The sequence below is a fragment of the Numida meleagris genome, chromosome 1 (assembly GCF_002078875.1).
Source record: "Numida meleagris isolate 19003 breed g44 Domestic line chromosome 1, NumMel1.0, whole genome shotgun sequence".
NCBI lineage: Eukaryota > Metazoa > Chordata > Aves > Galliformes > Numididae > Numida > Numida meleagris.
Genome location: NC_034409.1, coordinates 13,174,337 through 13,192,667, shown reverse-complemented (window position 1 = coordinate 13,192,667; position 18,331 = coordinate 13,174,337). Strand labels below are relative to the sequence as shown.

The 18,331-nt window shown below is 37.4% G+C and overlaps 1 protein-coding gene and 1 non-coding gene across 4 annotated transcripts in view; both read left to right on the top strand.

Moving 5' to 3' along the window:
• ORC5 (origin recognition complex subunit 5) overlaps positions 268-18,331 on the top strand; it is a 70,424-nt gene continuing 52,360 nt past the window's right edge. For 2 of the 3 annotated variants that reach the window (XM_021384547.1, XM_021384550.1), the window contains exons 1-7: positions 294-442; positions 3,113-3,296; positions 4,202-4,294; positions 8,668-8,865; positions 12,208-12,282; positions 14,643-14,754; positions 15,107-15,237. In XM_021384547.1, the coding sequence (XP_021240222.1) occupies positions 3,186-3,296; positions 4,202-4,294; positions 8,668-8,865; positions 12,208-12,282; positions 14,643-14,754; positions 15,107-15,237 (720 nt within the window). In that variant the 5' untranslated portion in view covers positions 294-442; positions 3,113-3,185. Of the gene's footprint in view, positions 443-3,112; positions 3,297-4,201; positions 4,295-8,667; positions 8,866-12,207; positions 12,283-14,642; positions 14,755-15,106; positions 15,238-18,331 lie in introns of all 3 variants that reach the window. The other variant, XM_021384548.1, reaches the window with a different exon arrangement.
• On the top strand, positions 16,717-16,787 carry TRNAG-CCC. Its single transcript has one exon. It is a non-coding gene; the product is annotated as a tRNA-Gly (tRNA).

Sequence of the window (18,331 nt, the reverse complement as noted above, 5' to 3'; positions counted from 1 at the left end):
GACGGCCATAGGCTTCCTACTGAGGAGGTTGATGCCCCATGTCTGTGAGTATTCAGAGGCATATGGACAAACCTCATTAGCAAGCTTTAATTTCTGGATAGCCCTGAACTTGATGATCACTGAAACTCCCTTCCAACTGAGAGATTCCATTCCGCCCCGGTGACGGAAGGTTCCGCACAGCCTCTGCCGTCCTTTCCCGCCTTTTCCCGCGCTACCAGGTGCACGCTGACGGCAGGGAGCGTCATGTCGCTAGGGCGCATGCGTGCAGGCTCCGCGCCTGCGCACTGCACGAGGAAAGGGGGACTGGTTGCGCGGTGCGCATGTGCAGAAGGCGATCGCGGGAGCCGGCTGTCCATCAGCGGCGGGGCGGCGTGGGCGCGGGAGCAGTGCGGAGTGAGGTGATGGTTGAACTGCCGCGGGGAGCGGGCGGCCGGGGAGTGAGGTGAGGGACTGTCTAGCCCTGCGGCCGGGCAGGAGTGGGAGTGAACGCCCGCCGCGGGGCGGTGAGGTGAGGCGAGGACATGGCGCCGGGGAGCGCTGGGTCCCTGCCGCGTCCTGACCCGAGCTGCCCTCTGCACCCTCGCTCCGTCTTCAGCCCACCAGGCGTGGGGGCGTCGGGCGGGCGGGGGAGCCTCTGTGAGCCGCTGTCCTGCGGGGCGGAGGCGGCCCAAGGGCCGGGGGGGAGCAGGGCTACGAGCCTTGTCTCGGATTCACTCAGTTTCCGTGATAAAGCATAGAAGGACGTGCCAGGGGTAAGTTCTGAGAGCAGTGGGCTGAGAGGCATCCTCCTAAGGTGTCAGATCCTGCCATGACTTCTGGCTGAGTGGTGCTTTCTGCAACTTCACCAGGCTCGCCTTGAAAGTAAGTGCTCCTCCTGGTCTGGTTGGAGCCGCATGCACAGTCTCCCCACACATCTTGAGTTCAAGCTTGGGCTGATGATGCCAGCATTTTGGCAGTGTAGCCATTTAGTCTAAACTAGTTATTCCCTGAAAACTTTGTGCCAGGTGTCCTTTCTCATGTGGACTCTACAATGAGATCCTGTTGAAGGATGAGACGCCTGTATATAGTCAGCAGAGGTGCAGATTTTTCATTCCGTGGCTTAAGTGTGTTTGGTGTAAGGTGACATGGTTCAGAAGCATCTTCATGGGCTGACAGATAGGATGCAGTCGGCAGATTGGAGCTGTTCTGCATCTCAAATGGCTTCAGGTGTGCTCAGGGCACTGTGCTAAGCCCTAGGCAGCACAGTCAGTGCAGGGCAGCCCTTACATTCACACCACATGCCTTTCAGCCCTGTCCAAAACTTTCTGTCTTCAGTTGTCCCCTGTTGTGGAGGCAAAATTTTTCCTTCTGTCTTTAGTAATTACTTGTAGCTCATTTGAAGAGAGAAACTTTGAGCTATTCTTTTTTAAAAATTGTCATTCTGTTTTTGAAGACACTTAAATTCGTACAGGAGACAAGCAGGCAGACCTTTTCAAAGCTGACCTGAGAGAATGGGCCAGGTCTAGTTGAATGGTTTTTGGTATGCAAAAAAAAATTGCCTGATACATGCAACCACGTATCTGGTTGTTTTTTTTTTCTATAGCTGCATTACTTGAGTTTCTCATACTTGTAATTTTTGACTTCTCTGTTTTTCAGATTGATTTAGATGTAGTTTTTTAAGTAGTCCTTGGTAGGTGTGATGTGCTTACTTCCAAATAAGTGTAATTTGAAATGCTGAGACATTGAAAATACTGAAGGCAAAGTGTAGAAAAAGAAGAACAAGTCTTTCTCCTCAAATGTATGTGTCATGCTCAGCGACCGAACAAGGAGCAATGGGCACAAACTGGACACAGGAAGTTCCATGTAAACGGGAGGAAAAACTTCTTTACTTACGTCATATCTTTACAGCAGTTTTAGAAGGTGCAGGAGAACTGAGTTGTTCTTCCGTGTTTTATAACTAAAATGCAGCCTTTCCAGTGAGCGGACAGTCAGACCTCCAGTATTTCCTGTCTTGTCCTTGTCTAAAAGGATGTGATCAGTGTTACAGCTTTACCTGGACCTAATTGGTCTGGTAACTGAGCTTCTGCTATTTTTGATCAGTATTTCTGGACTTTACCATCAGATGGGTTTTCTTTGTATGTTACCGCTGCTTTAAGCTTGGTTTACGATGCTTTCCTGTTAACATCTGAAGAGCTATTATTTTGTCATCCTTATCTTTCCTTATGCCCTGCCTGTTCCCTGTTACTTGCAGATCGTAACTTATTGTCTGTCCAGGGAGGTGATCGTCTGTGACTAATTGCCTTTTCTCACTTTATTACCTTGTTCTTCAAATGTGTATAAAGACAGACCAAAATACGTGTTTCTCCAGTTAGTTAAATTTGTGACAATTCCTTATTATATACTTATTTTCTGATATATTGCATACCTTTCCATTTTTATTTGAATTTTTTGAATCTACCTTGTGTGAAAATGGCTATATAATGCCTTACGTAGTAGAGCCCAATTTTAATGAGGTCTTTCAACCCTGCATAATATGTAGGTTGCTCCAAAAGTAATGCCTCCTACTTATTTCTATGGAAACAACATCAGATACAAATAGCACGGTAATACCGCTTGATAGAGTGAATTCTCAGCTACAAAACTCTATTTCTTCAACATAGTGACCACCATTAACTATGCGTTGTTGCCAGCAATGAACAAGACCCTGCATGCTGTGCTCGTAAAAATCTGCACCTGCAAAGATGATCCCTATTTCACAGCTACTATGATGACATCATTACTAGGAAAATGTTGCCTACATGATCCAGCTTCCATTGTATTAATATCCACGGTTTGGTCTCTGTAGACATTCAGCAAGTGTCAGTGAATGTCAACAGGTTCATTTTTTTTCTGCATGAAGGAATTCAGTGACATACCTTCACTTCATCGGTACTTCAACATCAGACACCATTTTGTCAGACTGCCCCTCTGCTGCCATCTGTCACACGGCAACAAAATGTAGTGGAATATTTGTGGGAAGGTTCAGCCTCTACTGCCATTAGAATGTCTGTTTAGATGTAATATAAATTCCTGCTTAGTATTCTGCTTTATGGTATGTGACAGCAAATTGTAATCAAAACTTTTTATTTTCCAGATGACTGTATTTCTTGTCTCCACACTTCAGGAGGGACATGCATGTTTAGGATCCTAACTACAGGAACATCAAAATGCCTTATCTCGAACATCCAGCTTATCCACCAGCTACTCTCCTTTGCTTGGAAAGTTTGGTGCCTTGTCGAGAATCCCAAGTGTCCATGTTGCTGTCGATATTTGGAGAGGTAGTGCTTTCTGCATTGTGTATTTGAGTGGAACAATGTTGTTTTGTTATCTTGGAGTAAAAGTGGAGTTTTTGTGATGTTATTATGAATGTAGTTTGGTTACATCTTGTTTCTTTAGTTACACATCTTTAACATCAGTGTTTGACTGATAGGTTCCAGTAAGTTTGAAGGTTGAAAACTTCATTTGTAGCTGAATGGAACCACAAAAACTTACAAAAGTTAGTGCCTTGCTCTCTCTGAAGCCTTGTTTCTCCGTGGTAGTTCCTGGTATTAGCTTTGTTCCAAAAATGGAACCAAGTCTGTCTTTCTCCCTGGTCTTAAGTTCTGGGGTACTTTTTTTTTTTTTTTTTTTTAAGTGACAGCATAGAAATTCTATTTGCTCAACTGTTATATTTGCCTGTCTGAATTTTAGGTACATGATTCTTAGTAGTTCTTTTGCCGTCCATAAGATTTTGTAGTGCTAAAGAAAAGCATCTTGTATTTGTAGAAGTTATGACAATGTAGAGGTTGCCTGTTTGCCCTTGCCTGAAATTTGTTTGTTAGTTAATCAATTTGAATTAAGAGCCTACTGTTTTTCTATTCACGTGCTCCTATTTAAATTTTCTTTCATGAAAAATGTGTCCTCACGTTACAGCAGTTTCACAGGTAGCTTTATGTGACATTTGATTCATGAGACTTATTCTCTTAGCATTTCAGTGATCATGGTATCAATGTAATCATGGTGTCAATGTTAATTGGCATATTTTATAGTTAATACCTCAGTTTTGAGGATAAGTTTTTTTTGTGGAAAACTTCATTGATAAATCCGCTGTTGAAAACAAGCAAACAAAAAAAGCCAACAGAACAAAGCAGAAGAGGTATCAAAATAGCAACAATTTTCTTCTTAAACTTGTTTTTCTCCCTAGCGTCAGCAGTTGAGTTTTCCATCCATCTTTATCTATGGACATACATCTAGCGGAAAGACTTATGTGATGAAGACTCTTCTAAACACATTACAGGTAAGTTTGTTTACACGTGATACTGAATTTAGGACTTCGTAATGGAGGGGTGATAAAACATGATTACTCAGCCGAGCGTTTGCTTTCCCAGAACAGTTTGTTTCCTCAGCCATTTCTGCCTTCTTGATTTTTTTTTTTCCCCTCTAATTACTGTGAAATAGTACATATTAAGATAGAACATGTCATAATAACTTCTAGGAGAAGTTTAAAAGGGGGGAAAAAAGCAGCCAGTTTTCTTCCTCTCTCTGAAATGGTTTTAACCTGCAATAGCCTCTCAATGACAAGGGATTACTTTTGTATTGCAGTGTACCATTTTTCTATCTTCTAATTCTCCTTTAATATTTTGTTTGGATATTTAAAAAAAAAAAAACAACTTATGGAAGTTTCACAAATGTAATTTCAGTGATACTCGAATGTCCTAGCAATGTCTGTGGACATGTGTTGCAAAGCTGTTCCTAGCCTAAAATGTTGGGGACCAAGTGCTGGAGCAGCTGTGGGAGAGGATGTGGAACAGTATGAAGAGTTTGCCAAAGTAAAATTTTACTTTTTGTTAACAAACTAATTTCAGTTATGTTCAGTTGGATGTGCATAATCTCTTTAAATGTAGTCCTAAAAGCTTGAACTTCATACAGTCATTAGCATTCTAAGCAAAGGTACAAGCCATATGCTTGCTGGAAATTTAAAAAGGAAAAAAATAGTAATGAAATTATGAAAATCACAGTTGAATACAAGGCTGCTGCCATTTGTTCTGATACTTTTGCACATTCAAGGAGAACATTGTATTCATCGTAGCATATTTGGTTTATTCCAGTCAGCCTGCTTGTAGATGCAGGAAGATCTTCACTTTGGAAAAATACAGTTCCATAGATCTAAATTCTTGAAGCAAAGTTGCATAGGACTAATTGTTTTGGTTTTTCTAGATCTTCCAAACACAGCTTTATGTGCATCATACATTAAAAACCACAGTAAAGCATTATGCTATTAGCTGTTTTTAACATAAGGAAAATCAATTATTTAGACTATTTCTGTCAAAATTTTAGAGCAACTGAATGCCTTGAATAAATGTTTGTAATGGTGTTGTAGCTGGATGGCTAACAATAAGTGAATTATGTCAACTAATTGGAATCAACACATTTTTTCAGGACAAGGAGCATATAAATGCAAAGCAAAATTCGCATCAAGCATTCCTGCTTTCTAAGTAAAATCATCTTGATTTGAAATTGCTTAATGCCATATAAATAATCACAGAAAATAAATATATAAGCACATTTTTCAGACTTAAAAAATCCTAAAAGAAGATCCAAACTTATTTTTGTATTAAAAGTATTGACTTTGAATTTAACTTCTTGACATTAACATTTTACCTATCCTATGTATTTATTTTCTTCATTAATTTTAGAATCATAAGTAGATACCGTAACCGTTTCACTGTCGTTTTTGTTATATTAATATAATGTATTTTAAAGATATGGTCCTTCCTGTTTAGAGTCTTGGCTTTGATACTTTCAAAATTTAAACAGTGTATTTGTTGTGATATATAGAATACTCTTTCAGAATTCAACCTCTGATGTGCCAGGAAAAATAGGTGCATTCTTGAGGTGTGTTTCTGTTTTACTAAGGTCAACATTGCCAGACTTTTTACTCATGAGATGGATCTTATTCTCATGCTGGTACTGTTGCTTTTCTTCTTGAATGAATATCACTGTCAGAAATGTTCTTCAGCTTCAAAATCCTTTGGATTCCAACCGTTTTCTAAGTGGGTAGGAGTAGATATTAAGTAGGTCAAAGCTGGACTGAGAAGACACGTTCGCGGAAACTCAGTGTACAGTTTTGAGTTTTGGATCTTATATTCCTAGAAACAGGATCTACAACTTATATTCCCTTCAACTGTTAGGGTAGAAAACTGCTTTAATGGTGTCCACTGGGAGATGAGTTGTATTCCTGGTGACTTTTACTGGAGTCCGTATGTGTTACTAACTGGTGGACTTTGTCAGGAATAGATTTATTTCACTTGCAAGGACCATAGGCAGAGAAATCTACTCCTTAAGGATCTTGGGCACTGTTATTTCTGAGGATCTGAACTACACGGTAGTCGTGAGCCATTGTGACTGAATGCATGCTTCTCATGAAAATGCTTGTCTTGAGGAATGATATAGATAGGAACAGCCTGAAGTCCATTTTAGTCCTTACTGGATCAGTGTTGGCAGAAGATTTCTAAAGTATTAGGTTCTTGCCACATCTATAGTCCTTTCTTTTTTTTTTTTTTAGCAAACATGCTTTTCCATGGTAGTTTTACTCATTCTTCTAGTATTTCTCAAAACAAGTTTTAAAGTTCTCCCAAGTTGAAGGGTGTCGTTACGGAAGTCTCTTAAATCTGTTAGTGCATATGCTTTTGTCAGTCAAGTACTTCAGGTATTTAAATCCAATGACAGATCCCTATATCATGTTGGAACCATGTTTGAATTCACAGAATTCTTGTCCTCATAGCTCTATTCTTCAGACTTGTTTAGTGTGTACATATTGCAGATATGCAGAACTGTTTTTTTTTCATAGTATCATAGAATCTCCAAGGTTGGAAGAGACCTACGAGGTCATCCAGACCAACCATTCACCTACCACTAATAACCCCACTAAACCATGTCTCTCAACGCTATATCTAAACGTTTCTTGAACACCTCCAGGGACGGTGACTCCACCACCTCCCTGGGCAGCCCGTTCCAGCGCCTGACCACTCTTTCAGAAAAGTAGTGTTTCCTGATGTCCAGCCTAAATCTCACCTGGCGCAACTTGAGGCCATTCCCTCTTGTCCTGTCACTAGTTATAAGAGAGGAGTTCCTTTCATTTACTGTACCTTTCATTTACCTTTTTGATTGCGTTCCTTTCGTTTCCTGTAGAGAAATTCTCTGCAGAGAAAGCAGGAAACAGTGGCCACAACCTTTTTTTGTGTCGATTTGAACACTGTTAGAATTGCAGCATAACCATTAGACAGCCAGGTAGGTACTGGAAAGGAGTAGGATTTAACAAGAAACTTGTTGGTCAGAATTTTCTATTGCTAAATATAGGCATTTCCTACATAATGCGGTGTTGTGAATCCATTCTAAAACACATAGCTTTCTTTCTGCCATGGTAGTGGTGAAGCACTTTAAATAAATGCTTTTGGAGACCTAGCCATTTTCTTTTAATAGTGCTAAACATTGCAAGAATGCTTTCGATATGTTGAGTATATGTCTATATGAAAACATATATCTATATTTGCCCACATCTGCTGAATCATATGCTGTGTATTGTATTTTAAGTAGGAAGACTGGAATGAAGTACTTTTTTACACACACACACACACACACACACACACACACACACACACGCTTTTACATAGACTATATATAAGGTACTTAATATAGTTATATATTAACAGATATATATGTAGTCTGTCTACATATGCACTCCTTACCAGAAGTTTAATTTTGCAAAGAATACATACATATTCCAATGACTAATGTTTTCCAGAGGTTTTCATATTCTGTGTTAATAAAAAAAAAAAGCATACACTTTAGCAGAGTATGGAACCGTGCAAATTACCTATTTCTTAAAACGCAAAGTTACTAGAAAATAACCTGTTTTTGCCTTTTGTAGCTTTGAAAATTGGTGCTGTTCTGTAGTCCTTCATCTGTTCTGTTTATAGACAATTGACCATAACTTTTCAAAATTGTTAAACTGATATTGATAAGGACTTTTTATGGTTTATCATACCAGAGTATGACATACTCTGTATTTCACATGCTCTTTGCTCTGAAAAGATCTGGTTTTCTAAAAATATTCTGCACAAGCGGGCTTATCACATGTCTGATACAGAATCTTACGCTTCATCTTAGGGTCATTTGTATGCAATGAATGCCAAAAGCACTGAGTAATTTTGAAGAGTGTGCTGCTGGATTACTTTCTTATATTATAAATTTGAGAAGTTCATGCTATCCAGACGCTGTAGTTTGTAATGGGTTGTTTTATGAGACTGTAATTTGTTCTGATTGTCTTTTCTTTGATCAAAATGCTGTTTGGTTTTCTTACTGTGTTTTGCTCTTAAAAGCGAAATTTTAAAACGTAATTGTAAGGTACACCGCATGTTTCATACGAGGATTTGTGAGATCTCTCTCCGCATTATGGTATGGAATAGTTTGAATAGAACTAATAATTACCTAAGTAATTATTTGTCTATGGCAAGGTTTTTTTTTGGTTTATGCTCTCTCTTCTGTTGGCAGTGTTTGGTTTCTTTCAGTGCTTCATATGGAAGGGAAAATTGATTTTGGAGTATTTGTATTGAATAACCACTATAAATACAGTATAGAAATGAAGTTGGATATTTTTATCCCCTCCAGCTTCCTCATGTGTTTGTGAACTGTGTGGAATACTTTACTTCACGACTTCTTTTAGAAGAAATTCTCATCCAGTTGCAAAACCATTCTTCTGAAACAAAACAAGAATCTCCCGTGCCTTGTGATACCTTCAATGACTTTGTGCGTCTGTTTAAACAAGCTGTTGTCAATCAAAATCTTCAAGATCAAACAGTATATGTTGTAAGTAATTTAATTTTAGTGCTTAGGTTTTGTTTTGCTCACGTGGATGTAACTGTCAATAATTTGTATGTGAGATGTATGTATTAGAACAGTTTTCACAAAATTTTTTTCTGGACCTTGTTCAGAATCCGTTGATACTGAATAGATTAAATTAAGTCTCTTGTAATATTATCTTTAGAGAGCCTATATTTGTTTCATAATTAAGTCACACCCAGCTACTTCTTTGTGAAGAAGATAATTTCAGACATGAGAAGGCAAAAGCGAGCAGCAGAGATGAAGTGCATTATGGAGCGCACAAATGACAACCATTTGTTGGCTAGAGTAGATTGAAGTCAGAAGTCATACTAAGGAGTTAAAATGTACAATTTCTTCTGTAAATGTAAAGATCTTGTGTGTTTAGACTTGTTGCCCTCAGAGACGAGAACTGAGGTTTTAAAATTGAGATGTCAAAAAAGGTCGTGCAGTGAAAGAGTCGATGACCTACTCAACTGGAAGAAACAAGCAGTCTGCGGAAGAGAATATGAGAACTTAGATCACAAGTGAGATTGAATCAGTGTAGGACTAGAGCGCTAGTACTTTTTTCTGTGGTTGTCTGACTACTTTGTGTAGTAAATATTTGCAGACAACACTGACAGCATAGGTTGTGCCAACAGAAGAATACTGAAATAAATATGAAGTTTTTCTAGTTCTCGCTTAGTTGAATAAATTCTATTAGTGTGGTGATATGTAACTATATATGTGCATACGTAGTAAACCTACAAAATACATGGTCTGAATTTTCAGCACAGTATTAGGAATTAAATAATTTATTAAAAGAGATCAAATTCATTATTTATTAAAACGTGAAAGTGACTCAAGATTGGAAGTCTAATCACCTGGGATTATCACTTTGCATGTTTCTCAGAGTAGTTGAAGAGTGTGTTGCTTTGCTTTTTTGTAGTCAAACAAGAAGTTCAGAATTACACAGAAAATTCAACATTCTGTTTCACAGGTTATAGTTAAAGATGTTTTTATATCCATTAAAAAAATACTTAACTATATATTGTGTTTAAGGAAAGCAGTGCTAACTGATGAAGCACATGAAGCTGATTAAAATTTACTCTTCAAAAACTGAAAAAAAACAAAACCCCAAACCAATACTTAAAATATACCATCAACTACTTAAAGATGGTTCAATTTAGTATACGGACAAAAAAAGTGGTACTGACATCTTTCAACAATTCCACAAAAACAAAATTTAGCACTAAAGTAAGTGATAGGAAATTTCACAAAATATATAATAAATCCTTCTTTTCAACTGAATATTTGAATTTAAAAAAAACTTCTGCGTCACTGAAGAATGCATCAAGTGTTACATTAAAATTATTATTGATCTGGAAATCAGAATGCTCCTGAAGCATTAAATACCTGGAAAGTTTCAATTGTTTCGGGTAAATAGTTGCTGAATCAGAAGAATCAAGTATTAAATTAGTATTTCAGTTCTGTTCTGCATGGGAACAGGCAGGAACGCAGGAAATCAATTCATGTATATTAACCCGCGTCATCTGGGTTTATGGTAGAATGGTTTAAATTGAGAGTGATAGAAGACCGATGTGCTGGTAACACGAACAGGCAAAGCTAATTTATTCTATTTCATTTTGGTACTAAATAATCTAATGTTTCAGCCCAATTAATTCAGAGTGAATTAAGATAAATGTTTACTCTCAAGCAAAGGCTCTGAATGCTTCTCTTAACTCAAGCATGGGTGCTTTATGCTTGTGATTACTTGCAAAAAAATTAATTTATGACTATCTGAAAAAATAGAGCAGATATAACTTCTATTCATGTGTACATCTACAGTATTTAGCACTTCACAGAAGTAAGAAGCTGCAATTTTAATGTTACTTGACAGTCATTTGTAAAATGTACTTAAAAAAAAAAACATGACAAATTTGCTTTAAAACTAAATAATAAGGAACATGTAGCTTTATAGGCCTGCGTTGGCCATTTCCATGAAAGATACCACGTATTCCCCAGGCCAGTGTCACAGTGTATTTTGTATGCTGTGAATAAAAAGTCTATGTTGTTTTCCCATTTAGGTGAAAAGTACAATGTACTTAAGTCAAGAGCTTAAAGCTTGGTATTCAGTATTGCCTGTTACTGGGTCTGAGAAGGAGTATTTTGTTAGTAACAATATTGTGAAGCAATTTTGAGTAAATCCAGTCAGCTGTCTTCATCCCTGAAGTTGGTTATTATATGAACCAGATACAGATGTCAATATAAAATCACGTTGTATTATAGTTTTAAGTAAAGTCCCAAGAATCTCAAACTATTATCTCAGAGATAATCCCACTTTCTTTTTTTCAGTTTTATTTTGAAATACCCGTTTCATAACATGTTCTTTAGTTGTCCACATAAAATTATTTTTCTTATTGTGAACAATAGAAACAATAGATGTTTTAATATTTGGATGTGGTAAAAGGCTAGACTAATGCAATATTCCAGAGACCAATAGTTTCTCTTTGAACAGCGGTAATTCAGAGGAAGTAACGAACTTCAAAACTTACATTTTTATAGTGAGTAGTGAATAGAATACAAAAGAAATGATTGTTCTCCTTTTTTCATTCCTGTCAAGATTGTAAGAATACGGGGAGTAAGTTTTTTTTTTTCTAAAGGATGGCCATCAATGTTTTTATGCTCCTGTTTTTTTCCATGTAGGCTCAAATGTGTAGTTGTTTAGATAGTGTTCCTTGTTTGAGCTATGTGTACACAACGTATCTGTTAGTGCTACAGCAGGCTGGCATAAAATACAATTTTGTAAACTTCTGGGCTATGAACCATGGTAAGAAAAGTTTCTCTCAAAATTCAGTTGTATGAACTCCAGGTGTTAGCTAGTTGAAGATACTAAGTAGTAGCTCTTAATTATTTCGGAGATATAATTTAATAGCAGTAAAAGACAACTCTCCTACTGTAAGCATGTTAATATAGAGTTGAAATAATACCTAGTTTTTGATAGAAGAGTAATTTGGAGAAAATTGAGATTTCAGTGGTTATAAATAGTATTACAATTTTCTTGACTGACGTATGTACTTCTTAATTCTTGCAACCGTAATGTATAAGAACATAGCTTTTCTGGGTATTGTATCTTTTGTTTGAAAGGCAGAGCAGCTTGAGCTTTCTGGAAGCACATTTGAAGCAATAATCTCTCTGATGTTCCCTTCTTAAGGTGACTTCCTACTTATTTCCTGTTCTGTCTAAGAGCTATTGGTGAAATGTGTCTCTAGCAGTTGAGAATGGATTTCAGGTCAGCATAGGAGGTCAGGTTAACATTGTCTGTGTAATTAGATTATTATTTTGTTAAAGGTACTGGATCGGGCAGAGCAGCTAAGGGAAATGGAAGCAAACATCCTGCCAGCATTTCTAAGACTTCAAGAATTGGTGAGTATCTCAAGAAAAGAAATAGCATATGTTTCCTACATTAAAAACAACTGCACGTGAGATATGTCTGTCTAGGCTCATCATGAAAAGTGATTCCTTAGATTAGAAAAGCTGCAAGGTTGGTTTGTCTGTTTGTTTGTTTTCTGGAAAATAAGCAATGGCAGTGGTCAAAACCAGAAAGTAAATCAGAATTTAAATATCTTAGCCTTCAATATGAGCAAACAAAAGTAAAGTTTAGTAATACCTTCTGATGCTGATGCCAGATATGTAGCTGTCTTTTCAGAAGAATAATGTAAATTCTTCAGAAGAAGAATGTGAATTTTTTCTACACTTCATTTAAACTTCTGTAGTAACTACCAAAAAAAAAAAAAAGGCAAAAAAAAGGAAGACTGTGATCTGTCAGGCAAAAGTTCAACACAGGTCCTACATACTCTGTACCAACAATAGATAAATAAAAAAAATCCAACCCTTCTAGCATTTGTGGATGTTAGTGTGGGGATCCAAAGTCTACATTTGAGTCAGGCTGACTCAGGGAGTTCAATCAAATAGAGTGAATTCAGCATCAGAAGCATGAATTTACAACTCAATAAATTCTGTTTTCCTCAGTTTTCTCCCACGTGAAACTTCAGACCGTTTCTTGATGGCCTTGTCAGAACTGTATAAACTATTTGGTTGTGGCTGGACCTGCTCAGCTCAGCAGCTGAGAATGTGCTTGATGTTGGCAGAAGGATTTTACATTTCTACTATAATCATGCCATAGTATGTTTCTGATTTGGACTTAAACTCTGTATCTTGTCCTCTTTCACTTCTGAATATCTTCCAAGGGATAAGCCTATTCCTTGGAAGAAGTCAAAATGGTGTATTCTCAGAAAATAAATAGAAAACAAAACCAGAAAATGGTGGTATTTTGAAATATCTGAACAACTAAATAGAGGACTTTTTTTTTGTACCTCAACAACTTGTATATGCTAGTCAGTAATTTTCTGGTGATACTGATTTCACTATTTACTGAATGAAGTCTCATTCACAGCTGTGTTTTTAATCTTGGCAGCTGATATGTTTTTTCTGGCCCTTCTTGTCTGTTTTGCCCATATTGTGGAGTTTGCTGCCCTGAAGCAGAAACAAACTGACAGAATAAATGAGGGAAGTGTAGCCCCTGCTGTTCAGGGACCAAAAAAGCATATGATTTTTTTTAAAATATGCTAAAGCAGCATCTTCACGTTCAAAAGTAATCTCCAAATAAGTTTGCTAGCTTTTCTGAATGCTGATATCCTAGTTTCTGTATTCTGAACTGAGATGCTGTAAAACTCTTGTGCAGGGAGATGAATGTAATAGGGGCAAACTTACTTCATCATTTACTTTCATGCTTAGGAGGCGAGGGTCTTCATTAGTGGTCAAGGATTTTGTGGGAACAGGGCATCATTTGTGAAGAATGGGTCATACGATGCTTGATTTCTGTGAGGATTATGGTGGAAAGGACTTAGGTTTTTCATATTTGGAAGGTCTGTCAGGAACTGAAATGAAAAAACTGTATAGTTTTTTTCTTAGCTAAAATGGTGTGAGATCTGGGATAGGAAAAGGGAAGAAAACCAGGCAGAAAAGTGATCTCATTAAAAGGAAATAGATGAATACAAGCTGAGAAAGAAGAAACAATAAAGAATGTTGGTGGATATCATTTTAGCAAAAAGTGGGAATTTCAGAGAGAGACTAGCACTTAAACTTTTCAAGTCATTCACAACTCATATTAAACACATATCATTAAGGGTTTCGAAGGAGCTCTTTCTGGTATTTTTCTGTAGACAGTGTCTTGGAGTTTAAACTATAGACTTTGGCATTCTTAGAATATAGTGAGAACTGCATTCAAGCACTGTGATGTGACAAAAGGAAAGAGGGGCAATTTTCAAAAATCTTCTGTTCCTACTCACCACCTGACCTTTAAAATTAAGTACTAGCTTGGTTTCAGAATGATCTGAGCTTTCTTTTCGCTTCTTAACTCTTCCTGTGTGTTCTGAAAGTCTTGATTTGATGACCAGCATAAATTGCTGCCTTAACTCTACTAAACTGTGGATGGATGGAATGTGGTATTTTCTAGTACTAGAGCTCTGTCACACCAGAAAGCTTACATGTCAATGAAATGACAAGAGATAAAGATGAGAATCTTCAAATGTATGACTTGCTTAACTAGGCTATCTGAAGCTTTATTATGATAGTAATTTGTATTAAACTGTAAGTTTCATTTTTTGTTTGCTTATTATTTGGAACAGAAGAGTCACAGTGGTCTTTTTTTTCTCATTGGCGTTATAATATGCAATGTTTTTTTCTGTTCATCTGTTACTTTTTTTTTTCCCCCCTCTTTGTAGACTGACAGAAATGTGACAGTTATCTTGCTTAGTGAAATAGTATGGGAAATGTTCCGACCAAATACTGGATGCTTTGAGCCATTCATCTTGTATTTTCCTGATTACAGCATAGGTAATATAATGCTTGAATTTGCTTTTTGGGGATTGAATAACACTTTGTCGAAAACATTGGAAATGTTTTTTTTCAATATTTACCAATATGCCTTTTCTGAATCTGCAAAGCATATTAGCTACTGAAAAGCAGAAGACTGTATTCAATCAACCTCTAAAATACTTCTCTTTCTTCTCTTAGTGGAACATCGAAAAATAACGTTTGTCTTCCATCATACTTGCTAGTCCTTTCAATTACAATGATTTTTTGGTAGTTTTTGTTTTTAATGGGAATTGTTTTTCCACTTAATTTAAAATGTATTCAGTTTATTAAGCTGGTTTTAGATAAGCCAAACTTACTTATGTTTAAATAGGACACCTGCAGAAGATCTTGTCTCAGAATCATCCCCCAGAATATTCTGCGGATTTCTATTCTGCGTATATAAATATTCTGCTTGGCGTCTTCTACATGGTCTGTAGGGACCTCAAAGAACTTCAGCATCTGGTGAGAAGAACTCTTAGTGTTTGTTGTTGTTGTCATTGTTGTTTATTTGCTTGTTTTCCCAATAAACTCTGACAAGTCTAGATTTATTACTGAATATGGTAGCACAAAATGCCATTTTCCTAAAGATCCATGGCAAAATTTGCAATTGTTCTGGTGGCTGTAAAGGGTTTCCTGTGCTACATAGTGTCCAACCAGTCACAGAGAGGACAAAACCTGTATTAAAAAAATGTCAGTCTGTATGTGATTCAACCAGCCTGGATCTTCTCTTGATCTTGTCTCTACTCAAACCATTCCACAATATCAGAGTGACTGAGTGCACTAATCCAAATATTTTCACCTGCTGTGATAAGGAGATGTGTCAGATAAAGTTTTTATGGCTACTGCTAAGAATGGTAGAAGCAACTGTAGCAGCTCCGGCAGTTTTTGAAGAACAGCTCTGTTACAGACTTAGGTATGAGCGTGTTTTTTTAGTAGTAGTAATGATTTTACTCTTTCAAGCTCCTTTACTCTTCAGATTCTTTTTATATGTAGTTATATGGATTTGAATTTTGTACGCTGCTAGTGTGCACTTTGGTTATCCTTAATAGACTCTGTTGTATTTGTTTCCTGAACAATTCAGAATATTCAGTAGAACGTGAGGCAGTTGCGTTCAATATATGAAAGAGTAACTTCAAGTGAGTGGTCTCAGATAACCGTTGCGTGCCCAGCTACAAGTTATATGGTTTCCTATGTTTATTAAATGCAGTGTGTCACCCAACATTGTTAATACTTCTTCATTATGGGAAATTTGATTTAAAATTTTAAACAACCTCTTATATTTTTCAGTAGTGTAAAATTTCCCCTTGATTTGCTTCCTACGGAGGATTTTAAGGTACCTAAGCTGTTGAGCAGCAACAACACACTAGAGCTCTGCACAATTTTACATAAACATAGCATTTTAATTTGAATCGAAGGTCTAGAGAAGTTACAGCTGACAGAAATATTTTCATTGTCCTTCTGTTGAATTAAAAATAGGTGAGTCAAATGCTCTTGCAATATAATAAGATGTGAGGGAATAAATATGTTGAAAGTATTCTGTAAAAAAGAGTTTTAACCAGGTGCAGTTGAGAAATGTAACAGCAAACAATAAAGATAAATTTAAAAAAATAGACACGCACTTGACGGTGACCTTTGCATAGGAAAAGCTGAAAAGCAATGCTAATTATTATCTTAGTTATTATTGTTTAAGTAAATATAGTTACTGTGTACAAGGAAATTTTTCTTGTAGAGAGAACTCACTGAAATTTCAAAAATTTATTGTGCTCAGTGGTTACAAGTAACAAACAGATTTTGCCAGTGAGGTGATCTGAATGTTCCACTTGCATTTCCAACAGGAAAATATGTCTAAGTTTCAACAGAACCTGTCTATTAACTTTAAAAGCTTTATATTTAGATGAGCTTATCACTCCATCAGACATAGTTGTTGCAGGGCCAGCAGTAGCGCCGCTGGTGTAGTGGTATCATGCAAGATTCCCATTCTTGCGACCCGGGTTCGATTCCCGGGCGGCGCAGGAAGTTTTTTTCCCTTCAGCGGTAGCACGGATTTAGCAAGGGGAGCTCATGCCTGACCAACCTGATAAGCTGCTATGATGAAAGGACCGGCCTGATGGATGTGGAGAGGGCAGTGAATATTGTCTTCGAGGACACCAGTAAGGCCTTTGACACTGTCCCCCATTGTGTCCTCATAGACAAGGTGTTAGAATATGAGCTGGATGAGCAGAGAACGAGGCGGATCAAAAACTGACAGAGTGGCTGAGCCCACAAGAGGGTAATAAATGGTGCAGAGTCCAGCTGGAGACCCTCCCCTCTCAATATAGCCCTGTTTAAAATCTTCATTAATGATCTAAATAGTGGAGCAGAGTTTGCCCTCAGCAAGTTGGCATATGAATGACACAAAACTGAGAAGCCTGGCTGCCATCCCTTTACTCAGCTCTGGTGAGGTCACACCTCAAGTGCTGTGTTGAGTTTTGAGTCCCTCACTGCAAGAAAGACATGGAGGCCTGGGAGCATGTCCTGAGAAGGGCAGTGAAGGTGTTGAGGGTTCTGGAACACAAGTCTTATAAGGAGCAGCTGAAGGATCTGAGATTGTTTAGTCTGGAGAAGTAGAAGCTCAGAGGAGACCATATGCTGCTCTATGCCTGTGTGAACAGAGGTTGTGGTGAGGTGGGGATTGGCCTCTTCTCCCATGTAACTTGTGATAGGACTAGAACGAATGGCCTCAAGTTGTGCCAAGGAAGTTTCAGGTTGGATATTAAGAAAAACTTCTCAGAAAGAGTGGTGAGGCACTGGAACAGGCTGACCAGGGAGGTGGTTGAGTCTCTGTCCCTGAAGATGTTTAAGAATCATTTAGGTGTGGTACCCAAGGGACATGGTAGAGTGGGGAAATGGTGGTGGTAGGTAGACAGTTTGACTACGTGATCTTGGAGGTGTTTTCCAACCTTGGTGATTCTATGATTCTAAGTATCGTGTGAATGACTCTGTAGTATCTAGTATAACCTATGAATAGGTATGTTATTATGCATGATTATTAATAACATATTCTAGAATGATATTAAATTTATGTGTTGAAGATACTGCCTTGAGTTCTGTATATTAGCACAGAGATTTAGTAAGATTCAGTAGGACAAAAGGAGAATGAATTGTGAAGACTGTCATTTCACAATATTCTGTGTGCCATATACTTGACCATTTCAGAAAAGATTGAGATTAGATCCTTGTCAAAATTCCCACATTTTTATCTTAGAGAAAAGGAATTTGTGTGAATATGTGAATGTATTAAGACAGTTCGTATAAATCATTTCTGCTTGTCTATTTTAAGTACGTTGCTTACTTCTGAACATGTTGAACTGCATCTAGACTCTATAGCTTACTTCCAGTAATCATTTTTGAATTGAAAGAAAAATGTTTTTAATTCCATTTATAATATTTAGTTACGTTATTTAAAAAAAAAAAAAAAGATTACAGCCTTTGAGTACAGAAAACAGATCTTGCTGCCAACCAAGCTGATTGCTTCAGCTTATATTTAATCTGCAGAAATGTTGTGACACTTCAGAGT